At 37.5% G+C, this 16,516-nt stretch overlaps 1 protein-coding gene across 1 annotated transcript; it reads right to left on the reverse strand.

Moving 5' to 3' along the window:
* Window positions 1-10,532: 10,532 nt before the first annotated feature.
* Window positions 10,533-12,534, reverse strand: LOC101313285 (polygalacturonase-like). The gene is made up of 4 exons (XM_004293396.1): window positions 12,220-12,534; window positions 11,829-12,140; window positions 11,154-11,672; window positions 10,533-10,982 (listed from the first exon to the last, which is right to left on the reverse strand). Exons 1-4 carry the CDS (start codon window positions 12,370-12,372, stop codon window positions 10,749-10,751), a joined length of 1,218 nt encoding a protein of 405 aa, XP_004293444.1. The 5' UTR covers window positions 12,373-12,534; the 3' UTR covers window positions 10,533-10,748.
* Window positions 12,535-16,516: the final 3,982 nt, after the last annotated feature.

Here is a 16,516-nt window from a genome sequence, read left to right on the forward strand (position 1 = left end):
GAAGACGAGAGAAGAAGTTTTGAGGAGGATCGCTGTTTGGTTTTGGAAGAGGAGATGGAGACTCGAGAGGACAAAAATGGATGCGGCGGTCAGTGTTGTGTAAGCTATGGCTCCACCAATAACCTACAGCCACGTAGTGGAGATAAAAAAGGTTCTCCTCTTTTTGTTGGGCTATATTTAACTGGGCTGGGCTGCCAAGACTAAACAAATCCAAATAATACTCCTAGTTGAAATAAGTTTGTTCCATGCCAATAAGTTTTCGTAGAATCAAGGAAAATTGTGTGTTTAATTATTTACTAGCTCCAAAGAAAGTACAAGTAGGATAATTTTTGTTTGCCTTAATAGGTAGCAAATATTCAGGACTTATTAATTAAAATTAAGAAGATTTTTTCCTAGCTAGTTAGATTTGGATTCAAGGAAAGCTCGATATATATATTCATACTCTTGTCTGTTCCCTTTTGAGATTAGCAAATAAATATTCAGCGAATTCAGTACGTTGGTGTTGAAGCATGGATTATGATTTCGTAGTAGGTCAAGGAGAAATAGCAGAAACTCTCCCCAGCTTGACCACTCCGTCCGGAAAGGATTTGCTCCCTTTCAAATTAGGGTTCTTCACCATGCTCGGGAGGCGTCACGGGAAGTATGCGCATCCGGATGCAGATTCTATTTATGAAGAACCAAATCTTATAACGGGAAGACTAATGCTAGTTGAACTCGATGATATCAAGTTGTTATCTAGAAGGGATGCGTATACAAGGTTGATGGTTAGGTATCTTTCAGACATGGGTGTCCCTGAACTTGTGCAACCACCTATTATTGAAGAAATATTTACGGTCGTTGATGTGGCCGTCCCCAAGCTGCCTATTCTGGTTGCTATTGGGGACACGACCTTTGTCGACAGTGGAGTAGTTTTTCCAGCGACTAAACCAGCCATTCGGAATTTGGAGAAAGTGAGACTTGATAGTTTGGATGAAGCTACCATTACACAGACGCCTTCATGTGTTATATGCTTGAAGGACCTGGATCATCAACATATGATTACTCGACTGCCTTGCTCGCACGTTTATCATGCGGATTGCATTGTTAGATGGCTGGAGACGAGTCATTATTGCCCAGTGTGCCGATATTCGATGCCGTTTGTCCTAGACTGCCAGCCTAATATATTCGGAGACCAAGGTGCAAGCCCTTCAATATCGATATCCGAGGGCTCAAGCTCAGGCCAAGGTGCAAACTCTTCAGTATCCGAGGGCTCAGGATCAGGCCAAGGTGCAAATCCTTCGGTATCCGAGGGCTCAGGATCAGGTCGACCGTGGACACATCCGCTGCTCATGATATCTGCTGGTGGTATAATAACAGGTACATTAATTATTTCGCTACTTTCCAAATTATGGAAGCGAAGTTAGGATTAGGATGCAATATATATATGGATCAGCATCGTTATTGTATCTTTGTGCTATGCATAGTGCCATGTTACCATGCAAGTAATTGATCGACTGAGTTTAGTTTTGAGTTCATGAAATAAATTTAGTTACTCCATGCCGGTTGTTGTTGTTGCTACTTTAGGAGTAATATCAGTATATCACTAAAATTACCATGTATATAACAAAAGCTAATAAATCCGGAAGAACATCCCAATCAAAAATATAATAGCACGCCCTACTTATCCAAATCCTTGTAGAAGAGAGATTTCTAATCCGAATTAGCTAGATCTGATTTAATTTCATTAGCATAATATTCATCTATATATAGAAAGAGTGTGTGCATGCAGTAAGTGGTCTATATTGAGGAATTCCTCTCACTATTAAGATTATGAGTTCACCCAATACGTATGACGAAAGTAGCCATTAAAGAAACAAGTAAACAAGTAGTCATCGGACAAGGATAAGACAAGATAAACCCCAGCTGCCCAGAAATGCATCCGGCCGGATCCGATTAATGTTCATAAAGATGACGGAAATCCATAGGATTGATGATCCAAGCGACTTTGTTTTGGGCCCTCATATCTGAAGTAAAAGTTGATGTGTGTGCCATTTCTTTTGTTGGGTAAAATAAGAGAGACAGACATCATTCCTTTATGAAAATTTATTTAAAAAAAAGAAAAAACAATAAGCTAGAAGACTAGGCCAATTGGAGTCGACACTTTACACAAATGCTCGACGTTCTTCTGCCATGCATGTCCCAAATCGTGAGCATCCGATTTTGATTCGCAAGATATTTAGGTTCCTTGAAATGGCAGTCCTAGGGTTGCTTATTAGTGTGATCATAATGGACGTGACTGTGCGCTTAGACGGCTTAGCCCGTGGTTTAGTTGAAGAGCCTCAAGCGTCGTTTGATAGGATTATCACTGCTACGGTAACAAGCTAAGGGAATCCATGGAAACATATGAGCCCAAGCTTATTCCTGCAACTAATTAAGGTATCCATTGAGGGTTTAGAGAAAGTCGAACTTCATAGTTTGGGTGAAGATTCTAGTTTTACATGTGCTATTTGTAAGGAGGGTCTTGATGATGATTCGATGCTGTAGAAGAAGATGATTTTGGGAATACTGATCATGATAAGTTGATTACCCGAGGGCGATGACTGCTCGCTTGTCTTGCTTAGACGTTTATCATGAAAATTAATTGCATTGTCGAGTGGCCGGAGATAAGTCACTTGTGTCCCTAGTGCCGATACCCGATGCCAAGTGAGCAATGAAACCCAGCATACTCTATTTACTTAAGTTTGATTTCGAGTAATTACTCACTGCTAGAAAGCTTAAAATTGTTTGTCTGATGCGTACGTAAATTAATTAATTGATAGGTAAGACCGTAAAAATTAACCACAGCTTGACTAGATATACTTGCATGCACCGGATAGGCATATATACCAGATATATAGGTATAGGCTTCAATAACAATCTAAATATTATATACATATGCACCAATCTAATAACAAACATACCTTGACAAACATTTTGGGAAAAAAATGGCAAACACATAATTAAGAAACCGAAAGATGGACAGATCGAAGCTCTATTGTAGAGATGCTAAAGACGACGATGTTGATGAAGACACTGAAGAAGGAGTGACATGAGATGACACCTCGGGTGACTTCCGGCGTACTGGGCACGATGCATTCAGTTTGAGTCATTCGTCTATGTAATTCGCATGGAAGTAATGGTTGCATTCCAGAATGGTCCTCAGTGCTTCTTTGGGTTGGTACTCGCCCAAACAAATGGAGCAAGTGTTGTCGTTGGCCCTAGGCAATCTCCGACTCTCTCCCAGCAAAGTCTTGGGGTATGAGTATATGACTCAATGGTTGGGGCGTCGAGGCCTAGCACATTACTACAACGTTGGCGGATTGCAGAGCAGTCGAGGAGGAGATGTCGTCTGTGTTCGGCTGTCGGCGGCGGCCGAAAATTCTGCCTATGATTATGCCGTATTTTGCACTTCTTGGTAGAACTGAGAGTTGAAGAACATTGAAATTTACAACATATTATATGATGCAAGCTATGATATTGAATTAAAAAGAATCAATGTCATGAGCGGATTACAATATATCTAGCTTTCTTGATTTAACTACTATGTTAGAGTCAAGAATGGAACTTTCAGTCAAGCTCCGCGTTTGAGCAACCTCCTCATTTTCTGGGTTGACAAATGACAATGAACACATAAGGACATGGACAAGAGCAATTGAAACCTCCATGACACGTATCCTTTAGCTTAATATATCAGTGCCACACACAGTAGGTGACCAGGGATCAAGGAAAGAGATGTCTCACCTATTTGAACTCTTGGTATGAAGGAGGGACAGACATGCAACATGAACCCTCTACCTCAAGCAAGAGTTATGTCTCACCTATTTGCTTTCTTACTAAATTGCGTTTCTTGTTTCAGAAAGTAGGATTTCGTCTCATCATTCATCTCTAACTGTAATGGTTAAAGGAATGTTGTAACGAGAGTTGGTTCTATGTGCATCTTCCATTCTGAGAGGCTTAACACCCAAAAAGAAGAACTAGATTCCAAATTCCAAATTCAAATTCCATGATCGATCATAATTATGGAAGAGTAATGCTAGGTAAATCACCATTTGAGGAACCATCTAGAGCTCATCTTATGTAATAGCTGATCGATCATAATTATGGAAGAGTAATGCTAGGTGAATCACCATTTGAGGAACCATCTAGAGCTCATCTTATGTGATAGCTAATATGGCATACCCACATCATCAAAACTTAATTTCTTATTCTTATATATTTTTATTTTTCTTAATTAATTACAATAATTCCTTTTTTTGTTTTAGTTTCCTAATTTTATTTTTTAAACCTAATTTTTATTTTTTATTTTTTATTTTTTTTATCTTGTGGTCTGATCTGCAAAGTGCAAACCTCTTCAACTTTGGTTAGAAACATCAAAGGATCAATTACTGTGTTTCGAGTAAAATTTGTTGCTCACTGGAAAACCTTCCTCTTCTTCATCTAATTAAACCCAGCTAACCTAGATTCTCATATTTCACACTTCTCTCCCTCTTCTTCCTCTAAACCCTATTTTTTATCTTGTGATCAAAATGATTTCTTCTTGTAAGAAACCAACCCATGAACTCCAATCCACCTTCCTCGAATCAAAAAATAAAATAAAATCCACCTTCCATTTGTGCAGCTCTTGTTCAATAAGCTATATAGATATTAGAAACAAGAGTTCTAGAGATAATTGAGGATCCAAGAAGAACAAAAGAACCATGCTAAACCAAAATTTAAATCCACATCCCATGAACCCTAATTCCAAAACATGTTATTCGTATTTCATACATGAGAAAGAAAAGAAAAAACTAATTATATAACCAAAGAGGAGCCTTGTGAGGAAACCAAAATCAAATAGAGGAGTTGATCAATTGAAAACGAAGTGTGAGGTATGACAGAAGAGAGTAGAAAACGTTGCAGAATTTTTTTTACAACTGAAGACCTCGCATGTCACATCCCGACCCTTATATTTTTTACCTTATTTACTAGCTTGATTATAATAAGAATTTTACCGTCTTCGTTATTGAAGTTATAGTTTAATTGGTCCCTAGAAGGGTTTCGGGGACGATTATGTGCGGAGGATTATTCGTGGGAGGAAAATATGACGACGGTAAAAATGGTAAATTTTAGCTAGTAAAAGGTAATTTTTATTAGGGTATTATTTTGGGGTGTAAATTTTAAAGTGGGTTTTGGTGTATAAGGTTGTTGGACCGGGTGTTAGAGGCCCATTTTTCTTTTCTCTTTTTCTTCTCTTTTCTCATCACGGTTCCCTCTCTCTCCCGAGCCCCTCCCGCTGCCCGGTTTTCCGGCCGTTCTCCTACCGCCGTCCGGCCACCATCTGCCGCCGCTCCAGCCCAGTTCGGAGCCCCGCCACCTCCTCTCCCTTCCCGGCCTAGTGCCCCCGCCGGTAACGCCGCTGAGCGGGAGTTTTCCCTCCGAAGACGCCGGACTATCCTTTGCCGGAACTCCCTCCTCCGGCCACCAAAACCGACGATCCTTAGCTCGTTTTGTAGCCCTCCTCCCGTGCAGCAACCCCTCCAAACAGCTCACCTTCTCTTGAGCTAGGTAAGGAGAAATGTGAAGTTGAAATTCTATAGCGTTTTTGATGTTTTTCGTCGATTACCCTAGTTAGGCTTGGAATTGGTGTTTGTGCTAGTTAGGAAAGTTGTAGAGCATGATGAGAGGAAGATGCTGTCAAAATTTCATAGGTTTTGGAGGTCGCCGGAATCGGCCTCCGGCCGCCGCGGTTTTGGAGATTTTTAGGGTTTTAAATGTGGAATATTAAGGGGATTATATTGATGTGATTTATGGAATTTTTGAATGAGATTTGGATAGGTTTGTGAATTTCCGAAGTTTGGTATTTTTTTGCGGTTAATTAATGTAGAATCCGGCCGTAGGATTTAAGTCGTATTTTTGGAAGGTTGTATTTACGACTGTCGAGGATGATATTTAAGTTCGGATCGTTCCGATTTAAGAATATCGAAGTTAGGCAATGATGAGCATATTTATGGCTCTCAGGTAATTTTGCCTATTTTGATTAATTATTGGATTGTTAGTTGGGAAATTAATATTATTTTTGGATCAGGACATGAGGAGGCTCGAGCAGACGAGACCCCAGATCGACGTCAGGCTTAGGCCTAATTTGTGAGTGGACTTTTGTTTTAAATAAAATGCATGCTAGAGTTCATGGTTGAACAATAATTGTTGCGGAATATTTTGACGTCATTTTATTTTGACGATTTTATTTCTCTTGGAGAGTTACCGAAAATGGGATTTTCGGTGGATATAAATATGTATTTATGAGAGAGTATGTATATAAAATGCTAGCTAGCCATATGTGTCTGTCCACCTTAATGGCGTAGCATATAGCCGCATTATGGTGTGACGTGAGCGTTGGACGTGAGCGTAGTAGCCCTATATGAGTGTTTAATTCACATAGGAGGTATGGACACATATTTATACACCCGTCTGTCCACCTTAATGGCGTAGTGTAGCACCGCATTAAGGCGTGACGTGAGCGTTGGACGCGAGCGTAGTAGCCCTATATAGACCCATGAATTTATATAGGGAGTATGGACGAGTGTAAATACATACATATATTATAGAGTCTGAGAGGCTCGATATTTTATGAGATAAAAGTTTTATCGCTTGCGGCATGCATTCGATTTTTCCTTAGAAATTAATTTGGGGAAACATAAATATTTTATTTATTATTTTATTTTTGTCCAGTCACTCTAACATTATTAAATGTTTTCCCCTGGGCCCTTCGTTTTAAATTGCCCAGTCTGCAGAGTTCGGGTTGGATCTAGTAGGAGGCGAGGCATAGTCACCTGCATTTCCGCCAGTTTTCATCAGTGGGTTACATGTTTAACCTACTCGTGTTTTCTTGCTTCTGCTAGTGTCTAGTAGCTCTGAATACTTTGGGATTATTGTATTTTATGTTTAGAATTTCTGAAGGATAATTATGTGATGTTTGGACGTGTTGTATTAAGAGTGTAATTTGAAATTTTCGAATTAGGGTTGTCCATTTTCAAGGGAGATTTTCTCAATCTTTTCAGTAAATTTTCCTTGGAGGTGGTCCCCGCACGACTTACTCCGGGTTTCAGGATGAAATTCGGGGTGGGTCGTGTCATCGCATATGCAAACATAAGAAACTTGAAGATATCTACAGAATCACAAGATAAAAAAATATAAAATTAAGAAACTAAAACAAAAAAGAAATTATCGTAATTAAGAAAAATAAAAATATATAAGAATGAGAAATTAAGCTTTGATGACGTGAGTATGTCATATAAGCTGCCACGTAAGGTGGGCTCTAGGTGGTTCCCTTAATGGTGGTTCGCCTACCATTATTCTTTTGAATATTTAGTTGGTTTAAGTTACAAATGATTATTGCAGTTTTAGTTGGTGGTACGTTTTCCTTAGTTCAAAGTTTTGTCACAGGGGATTTTATCTTAATAAGGTTTTAGCGAAGCCACTTAATTTAAGTACTCTTTATGTAATATCGTAACACATACGCAATTTTGTTTCCTAACTTTCATATTAGACTATTGATTGTCATTTTATGCTCTTCTTGAATAAAGCTCCACTTTCAAGCTTCTAAAAAAAAAAAAATAATGACATAATTGCTTCATGTAAAATGTTCAAATAGTTGACTAACGCGGTTATACCTAGCTAGAGTGTTATAAATTACCTTATGAGATCGATTTTAGAAATAGAGAAAAGAGTCTTATACAAACTGGACAGTAAAGAGATAAAATTATACATTTAATTGAACCAATTTAAAGATAAAACTGAAAAACAATTATCATGTGATTTGTAATACCTTATTTTAGGAGGGTCATTATGCGTGTAACGTTGAATCAACAATTAACGTTGAAAATGGGAAATTGAGGAAATTGTCAATTCACCCTTCTCGCCGTTATAATTATCATTAACTTTGAATCAACAATTAATATGAAAATGTGAGAATTGTCAATTGACCCTTCTCGCCCGCTTCTCCCTATGCCCATGTCCAGATCGAGGGTAGATCCATGACTCATAATGTAAGTCCACTGCACCCATGCCAAGACATGCGATCGCATGTATAAGAGCAAATAAATTGAACTAAGGAAACGAGTTGCCTGATAAAATCAGGTCAGATTGAGATAGAGTTTTGTCCAACTTTAGGTTCCAAATTCGAATCTTGCTTATTAACTCGACTTAATTAGTTAATCACTTAATCTCATCTTTTGTTGATAAGTTCATACTCCCCATTTCAACGATTGTAATCGTGTATCTAATTAATTTATATATATGATACTGCTGAGTGCTTACTGAGTTATTTTTTTCAAATGATCGAGTTAATGGGATACGAGTTTGCAAAATGAAATAATGAGAAACTTGTTGGCACTGGCCGAACTACATAGAGGGCTCTGGCCCCTACAATCATTTTGAAAAATGGTGGAATATAATTGGTTCATTGTAATAATTAAGAGATTTTTAAGGTAAAATTAAGTTTTGCCCCTTCCAATAAGAAATGTCAAGTTCTGCCATTGCTTGTTGGGTGGATCAAGTATATATGCTATCAGTAAACTAGGGGGTATAAGGCTACAACGTATTGAACAGTTGAAACTCGTCTAGACGGTTAAGATAGTTATTTGTCAAAAAAATTCAACTCAGGTATGACAATTGGTGAGCTGATCAGCATCAATAGTTTGTAGGACCAATTGTTTACTACTCGGTTTTGTGTTTTTCTGACTATATTAAGCACGTTCATCAGTCAAGCGCGTTCATCCACGCGGAGTTAACTCACTGCTGGTGAGGCTTGAATGGGTAGACTGAAGAATCTCCGGAGGAACATCCCTAACCTATGTTACACCGATACTCCACCCCTATGGAGTGTCGGAGTGTCCGACACTCCCAACACACCGATACCGATATGATATACCAAAATGTGTGTCCGATACACCACACGGCTTGTAAAAAAAAAATTGTCTTTTTGGACATGTTGACCGACACTCCACGTCAGCCTGAGACACGCCACGTTAGCGTGTATTGATTGAAAAAAAAAGAAAAAAAAAAAAGAAAGAAACTAAAGTCTAAAACCTAATCGAAGAGGAAGCCCACTTTAACGAAGCCGCATAGAAGAGGAACGACAAAAAAGGAAGCCAAGTAACGACATCGCCGTTCTCTGTCACTACGAGAACGACATCGCCTTTTCCTGTCAGTGCGATTGTTCCTCCGCTGACGCCGCTCTGCGAGAACGACGAAAACGGCGTCGCCTTTCTCTGTCACAAGGACTCTTCCTCCGCCGACGGCCGCCTAAACCCTCTTTTTGGTTGTAATTAAGGTCAATCTTAATCTCAGTTTTGATGTGTTTGGTGATTGCAGTCTCATTTGCAGTAACAGAAAAAATATAAGATTTTAATCATTTTATGAATTGGATAGAACTATTTGGTAATCATTATTTAGATTAAATATTAACTCTCTTTTATGTTATTTGTTACAGTTATGTAATTGTTTAAATTTATAACATTATTTAAACAATGTGACGAATTTATTCATATTTGAGCATTTTTTTTAATTAATTAAAAATATATAAATAAGTAATTATATTTACCGCGTCAAAAATACAGTTTTTGAGTTTTGTCGTGTCGCCGTATCGGTATCCTTGTCCGTGCAACATAGTCCCTAACAAAAAGATAATATTATTCCTTAGCAAGTAGCATATCTCTTTTGTCTAGGGGATCGTGACACTGGCTCCGTTGTCACCAACCACAACGCATCTCACCGTCGACTTTGGGTCCACGATAGCAGCACCACCGCCAACTCAACCATCGACTGACAGCGGAAACCCTGTCGTTGTGAAAACTAGCCATGTCCAAAACATCGACCACATTCCACAGCATAAACTCTCAACAATAAGACGCGATTGAAAGCTGTTGATGCCCCAAACCATATCAAACTAAAAACGAAAAGGTCCATATCTCTGTTGGGCATTATCTATCTCCATATCGATGGTAGATTCATGACTCATGACGTAAGTCCACTGCACCGCATGCCAAGACGATTGCATGCGAGAGCAAAGAAATTCAACCAAGGAAACGAGTTGACTGATGAAATTAGATCCATGCTAGAGAATTGATTGTATTGTGGTGATGGTTTGTCCAACCTTAGGTTCCAAATTCCAACCTTGCATATTAACTGGACTAATTAGTTACTCACTTGATCTCATCTTTTGTTGGTACGTTTATAATGCCTATTTCAACAACTACTGTACGATTGTAATCGAGTATCTAATTTTAATATATGATACTTAGTTATTTCTTTCAAATGATCGAGTTAATGGGTTACGAATTTGCAAAATGAAATAATGGGAAACATGTTGGGTGGATCAAGCATATGCTATCTTTAAGGACTGAGGGGTATAAGGCTACAACGTATTAAACTGTTAAAACTCGTCTAGACAATTAAGATAGTTATTTGTCAAAAAATTTCGATTATTAAGTTCTAATAGGCAAGAATTAATGACACATACACAAAGATATCAGAGATAAGGAAAAAAACCGAAAGTTGCTATTTATAAATGTCCTCCTCGACACAAAATGAGGGACAAAATTTGAAAACAAACAATTTATTTACACTACCGTAAGTAGTGCATGATCACACTGCATTGATCTCACCTAAAGTCTCTTTTTTTCTTTTTTCTTTTTGACGTGACACCTAAAGTCTTTTAGATCCATATTATTTCTAGCTGCTAATCAATATGATCAAGCCTTGGTAGCACAAGCAAGAGGCGGTGGCACTCGAGCAATCGTGGGTTGCACGTTTGCACAATGAGATGTAAGAGTTCCTTTGCCACTTAACTTGAGATCTATGTCACTCAGTACCACTTGATCACAATGCAAGCCTTTAGCGCATACAATCTTCAAAGCCTCCGCAGTTGAAGTTGTCCCTATAATGTTCTTGAAGCTCACATTGCTGATCTTGACTTTTGATGGAATCTTCGAGCAAGAAACATCACTAATTAGATTTGTGTATAATTAATAAGATCATGGATAATGGAATTTAATTAAGAAACCTGATAGACTACATATATCATGAGATACATCGGTAACCAAGACGCGAAAAACAAGTATTATGTAGGTTAGTAATTAAGATGCATGGATAATTACCTGTTTATTACACTGACCCCATGGGCAGTATTCTTGGTCAATGAGGACTGGGTTAGCAACATTATTCATTGTGATTTTCTCGAAGTGAATATCCGAGGCGGTGGTAGCTTTAGGAGAAGCAGGAAATGTCTTGATTCTAACACCATTCAGTGTATTACTAAGGGTACAATCTCTAATATTGAGTCCACTGACGTCATCTTCATTGTCGTACCTTCCGAGACTTCCGATACTTATTCCATGACCTGGTCCACAACTTACCTTACTTACAGTTAGTTGTCTGGTACCATCACCAACTGATATGCAATCGTCTCCGGTTCCGATGTTCATGTCCGTAATGTTAATCCCGGTTGAGCGCCCCATATGTATTCCATCTGTGTTAGGGCTATCTCCCGGTGCTTTGATGGTGACATGTTGGAATGTAAGATGTTCACACCCTAAAATATTGAAGTGGAAATTTTTGCTGTTAAGTGATGTCACATCCCTTACTAATGAATTTTTCACTTTGTCGAATCTCACATTCTGCACATAATGAGAAAGCAGCACGACATATATATATATATGTCAATATATCTTGAAAATGTAAATCAGGGTTACCTGAAACAAATTAGCACGAAATGCAATTCATCAAAAAAAAAATAAATAAATAAAACAGAGAAGAGGGCTATATTAGCTTACAATGGCTAGACCTCCACAGTTTGGATTTTTATTGCAGTCGTTGTCTTTCCAAGAATTTTGTCCTTGACCATCAAATGTTCCAGTACCTGATACAGTGAGCCTCTCAACCTCTAAAAACTGGACCCAAAATTCTTTATTTGCTAATTGGGCTTCAATTGGTGGCGCCTGCAGTATGCCATCAACCTGAACCGTAATAGGAGCCTTACAAGGACCTTTGAAAACTGCTCCTTTTAGTTGAAATGTCCCTTTTGGAACAATAACTCTACTTGGCGTTGTTGCTGCACAAGCATCTTTCCAAGCATTTGCCAAAGGCTATGTACAAAGAAAAAGAAAAATGAAATCAACCATTCTATTTTGAAGTATTTGTACGATTATAATATGTATAGTTTACCTGACTAATATCAGTATTAGGCTTCCCACCATATTTCGGACTTGTCACATCAAAGTCACCAGGAGCTAAAAACTGTGCGACTCTACTTGCATATGCTGAGGATGATAACAAAAATACCGAAAAGATAATCAAGACTAGATTGTGTCCTCCCATCTTGATGCTTTCACTTCAAGTTTTTCGTTTAGAATGATGATGAAACTCCACTATAGTGTTGAGGTCATTTATAGTCTGGTTGGAAAGGTTAACACCAAACATCTTACCACAAATGCATATTACTTGCTATTTTAGTACTAGTAGAAGAAGTCGCAATGTTGGAATTGGTAATCACCAAATTAGTAGCGCTCGAGAGCTAAGCAGTTTATAGTGTGATTTGTAGGCTTCACGGCACTAAGACATCCTGCAACGAATCTGTTTTTGTTATTTACAATGATGGAATTGGTAGTCACCGATAGAGTAGCGGTAATTGTTTGATTATAAATCTACAAATCTTTAAACCATTTAATTCATCTAGTTAAAAAAACATAACTTGTTTCAATCATAATTTTCAAATTTTCTCTTATATTTGCACATCCCTACTTCTTCATAATTCCACTACTTCCTAATTGGTAGCCTATAACATATTTCATTTGTGGGATGTAGATTATTCTGTGATAGCTAGCTCGGGTAAAGATAGTATCACCAAAATCCATCATATTTGAATGTTTCCCTCATCGGAGTCCCAAAACCATTATTGCTCTTCAAGCGGTAGTATCACCGAAATTCTCATAGACCAATATTTGCCCTTCATCATCATATATCTATAATTACCATGGCGGACCTAGGATTTTAGGTTCGGGTTGGCTGAAATTTTTTTCTTAAAGTTCTTTTTAATTTTTTTTTCTTCTATATTTTACATATCACATTTTAGATTAAAAACATATCAAATAATCACGTAGTTAACTGATCATTAAGAAATCAATATTATAACATTTTATAGAAATTCAATAACAAAAGTTAAAAATAAAAGAACATATCTACTCAAATTGAACCCTACGCTCTTGAATAAAAGCAAAATCTAATAACTAAGCACACAATCACCGCTCTAACGATACAGTAAACGAGTGTATAATCCTAAAACCTAACAGGACGGAAAAACACAATCTAATAACTATGAATCAAACGTTGGTACTATTACAACTATATATCATATACACACATCATTAGCATTAGTTATCTACAATTGAGATTAGAATTAGACTATCAATAGAAATACAATGTGATGGGATGATGGGATGATGAGATATTGAGACTATCAAGGCATTAATCAATTGAGATTTGAGATGATGGGATATTGAGACTAAATTTGATCAAGGCATTAATCAATTGAGATTTGAAAACTAGGTCATATGACACGTACAAGACTCTAAGAGGATGACCGATATAACTACGAATCATACCTGCAAATTAAAGAGAGAAAGCTTGGCACTTGGCTTAGAATTAGTAAGCAAGCAATTGAGATTAGAATTAGAATATCAATAGAAATACAGTGCGATGAGATGATAGGATATTGAGACTATCAAGACATTAATCAATTGAGATTTGAGATGATGGGATATTGAGACTAAATTTGATCAAGGCATTAATCAATTGAGATTTAAGAACTAGGTCATATGACATGTATAAAACCCTCCAAAAGGATGACCGATATAATTAAGAATCATACTTGTAGATTAAAGAGAGAAAACTTGGCACTTGGCTTAGCTGCTTCGGCAGAAGAGAATGGAGACGTATACAACGACAAAGAAAAAGAAATAAAGAAAAGAAAGTTGACCTAAAATATACTAAAGGAACAATTGCTTTTAATAAAATAAACAATATATATGTAATCAGATAAAAAAAATCATATGGACTAATTAAGTTCAATTACATAAAGAAATTTGGGGTGGGCTGGTTTTCATAATTTAACTTTTTTTAATTATAAATATGCAACAAAGCAATGTTTTCTTAAAATCTGGGATGGATTGTAGCCCACCGTAGCCCGTGTGTAAGTATATTTTTACAGTAATGTTTGTAGAACATCAAAAATCAATTTGGATCAATTTTAGTTATCGGACTTCTTAGCCGGTAGCACAAGCAAGAGGCCGGTTTTGCCGCATTAGTAATTGAGGGCTTGACATTACTAGTACATTGAGACGTGAGTGCACCTTTGCCTCCGGTTTATTTCATATCAATGTCACTCATTTCCACGCCCTCACATGGTACGCCCTTGCTGCATACAAGCTGTTCAGGGCGAAAATAAATTTCCTTTGAACAATCGGCTTTGGTGATGGCGTGTCAGCACTTTTGAGTTGGTGCAATTGTCTTGATCTTGAACGTTCACGCGTCTCTCTTGATTTCTCTTTAAACAATTATGAGCAGGTTCGGTCAATCCAAAAAGATCTAAGGAAATCCCTAGGATTTACTTCAATAACAAAATGAAGGATATTTGCTAGAGAAGGAATCTCTAACAATGGTAGCAGACTTGTGCTCGTGATTGAGGCTTTATGGATCGGGGCGGTCTTTACCGACTAGCGGGTTTTTAGTGAGTGAAGCGAGATTTGTCGACAGGCGGGCTTTTGGTGGTGCTCCTAGAAAGGCTTTTTAGGGTAGATTGGTGCTCTTGGAGAGGTGTCCAATTTGCAAGATGCAAAGATTTGTTGATTGCTTGTCCTTTTCCTCATTCGCTAAGAACTCCTTACATAGAAAATAGGTTCGCGAATGACTTGCATACCAAGACAATCTGATCTCTAAACAAATTAGGAGAGTATCTCTCCTAATTAATCAAATCACATAACCGAATCCTAAGATATCCTGAAATATTTTGTCAGTAATTACCCAATAGGACATAAAGATATTTACATATATTTGGGCCACAGATATCGGCCCTTGGGCTAACTTATTACAAGATAACCAGAATATGAATCTGGGCTCAAACACAGCTTCACAGCTGCACTTCCCCTAATGTTCTTGAACGTGATTTTGCTGATCTTCACTTTTGATTGAGCCTGAGATTTATGTAATGTAAGAAAAAACAGATTGATTGATAGAGCTTTTCGACAAAGCTGGATTAATGAAGAGCTTGGTAATTTAAATTGTAACGCGCACCTAATCTTTACACTGATTGTATAGACAGTACGTTTGGTCTTTGAGAATTGGAGTACTGACGTTATTCATGGTAATATCCTCAAAGTGAATATCTGAGGCAGTATTGGCTCTATCTTGGCCATGTCTTGAATCTCACATCATTGGGCATTGGATGTGTTAGAGAGTGTGTAGTTCTTAACATTGACTCTCGCCACGGGTTCTTCCTTTTCATTCCTTCCCAGACTTCCGATGGCTATGCCATGTCCTGGTCCACACTTTCGGTTTGTCACCGTGATTTGTTGTTACCATCGCTTATTGAAACGCAATCATCTCGGATCCGGTTCCGATGACTGCATCAAGAATGCTGATCGCAGTTGACTTCTCAATGTGGATTTCATCTGTATTAAAACTCTCAGCGGGAGCCGATATATACATTTACGTGTTTGAAAGTCTCACATTGTTTCCGCTAAAACATGAACTTGGAAATGTTTGCTGTTCAGAGTAGTAACTCCATTTTAGCTCCAGGCCTTTGTAAATATACTTGGTTTTGAGAAAGCTTAGCATCGTCACCAAAACATTTTTGATCATATATCACAACTTTGTGAGTCGAACTCACAACCTCCTACTTACTAAGGAGAGACTATGTCGCTAGACCAAATGGTACTGGGTCATAAAGATTGAGTTAGTCTCTAGCTTTAAGAAATTATTTTGTTACTCGTTTGTGTGAATAATTTTTTTTTTTTTAAATCAAAGACTTAGCACTCATACGTAAAGTTAAGCGCACGAGTATTTACTGTATGCTACATATATACTTACCACATGTAGTAACTTTTTATTTTAAGAAATTAGTTACTACCATAAATTTCGAATATACACTAAGAGGGGTGTATTGTATATGGAATTAGTGGAAGTTTTAAAGAAGTCTATGGAATTTGAAAGTCTAGGTGTATTCAATACAGATTTTTAAAAGTCCATCAAAGTCTGGGTGTATTCAATTAGATTTTAAAAAATCATTATGAATTCCACCAAAATTCAGGGGTATTCAATTAAGACTTTTTAAAATGAATAGAAGTTTAGATGTATTCAAAATATCATTCATACTTATAGAATTAATAACTCATGGACAATTGTGGACTTTGTAGTGTAAATTACACACACCAAACTCCAATATTTTTCCATCCACTAGAGCAAAGAT

Source organism: Fragaria vesca, linkage group LG3 (assembly GCF_000184155.1).
Source record: "Fragaria vesca subsp. vesca linkage group LG3, FraVesHawaii_1.0, whole genome shotgun sequence".
NCBI classification, from domain to species: Eukaryota; Viridiplantae; Streptophyta; class Magnoliopsida; order Rosales; family Rosaceae; genus Fragaria; species Fragaria vesca.

Excerpts from the sequence above, each read along its gene's own strand:
- LOC101313285 (XM_004293396.1), bottom strand. The coding sequence starts at position 12,372 with ATGGGAGGACACAATCTAGTCTTGATTATCTTTTCGGTATTTTTGTTA. Across the intron at positions 11,673-11,828 it reads ACTGTGGAGGTCTAGCCATT|AATGTGAGATTCGACAAAGT; the intron begins GTAAGCTAATAT and ends CATTATGTGCAG. Across the intron at positions 10,983-11,153 it reads GGGGTCAGTGTAATAAACAG|ATTCCATCAAAAGTCAAGAT; the intron begins GTAATTATCCAT and ends TCTTGCTCGAAG.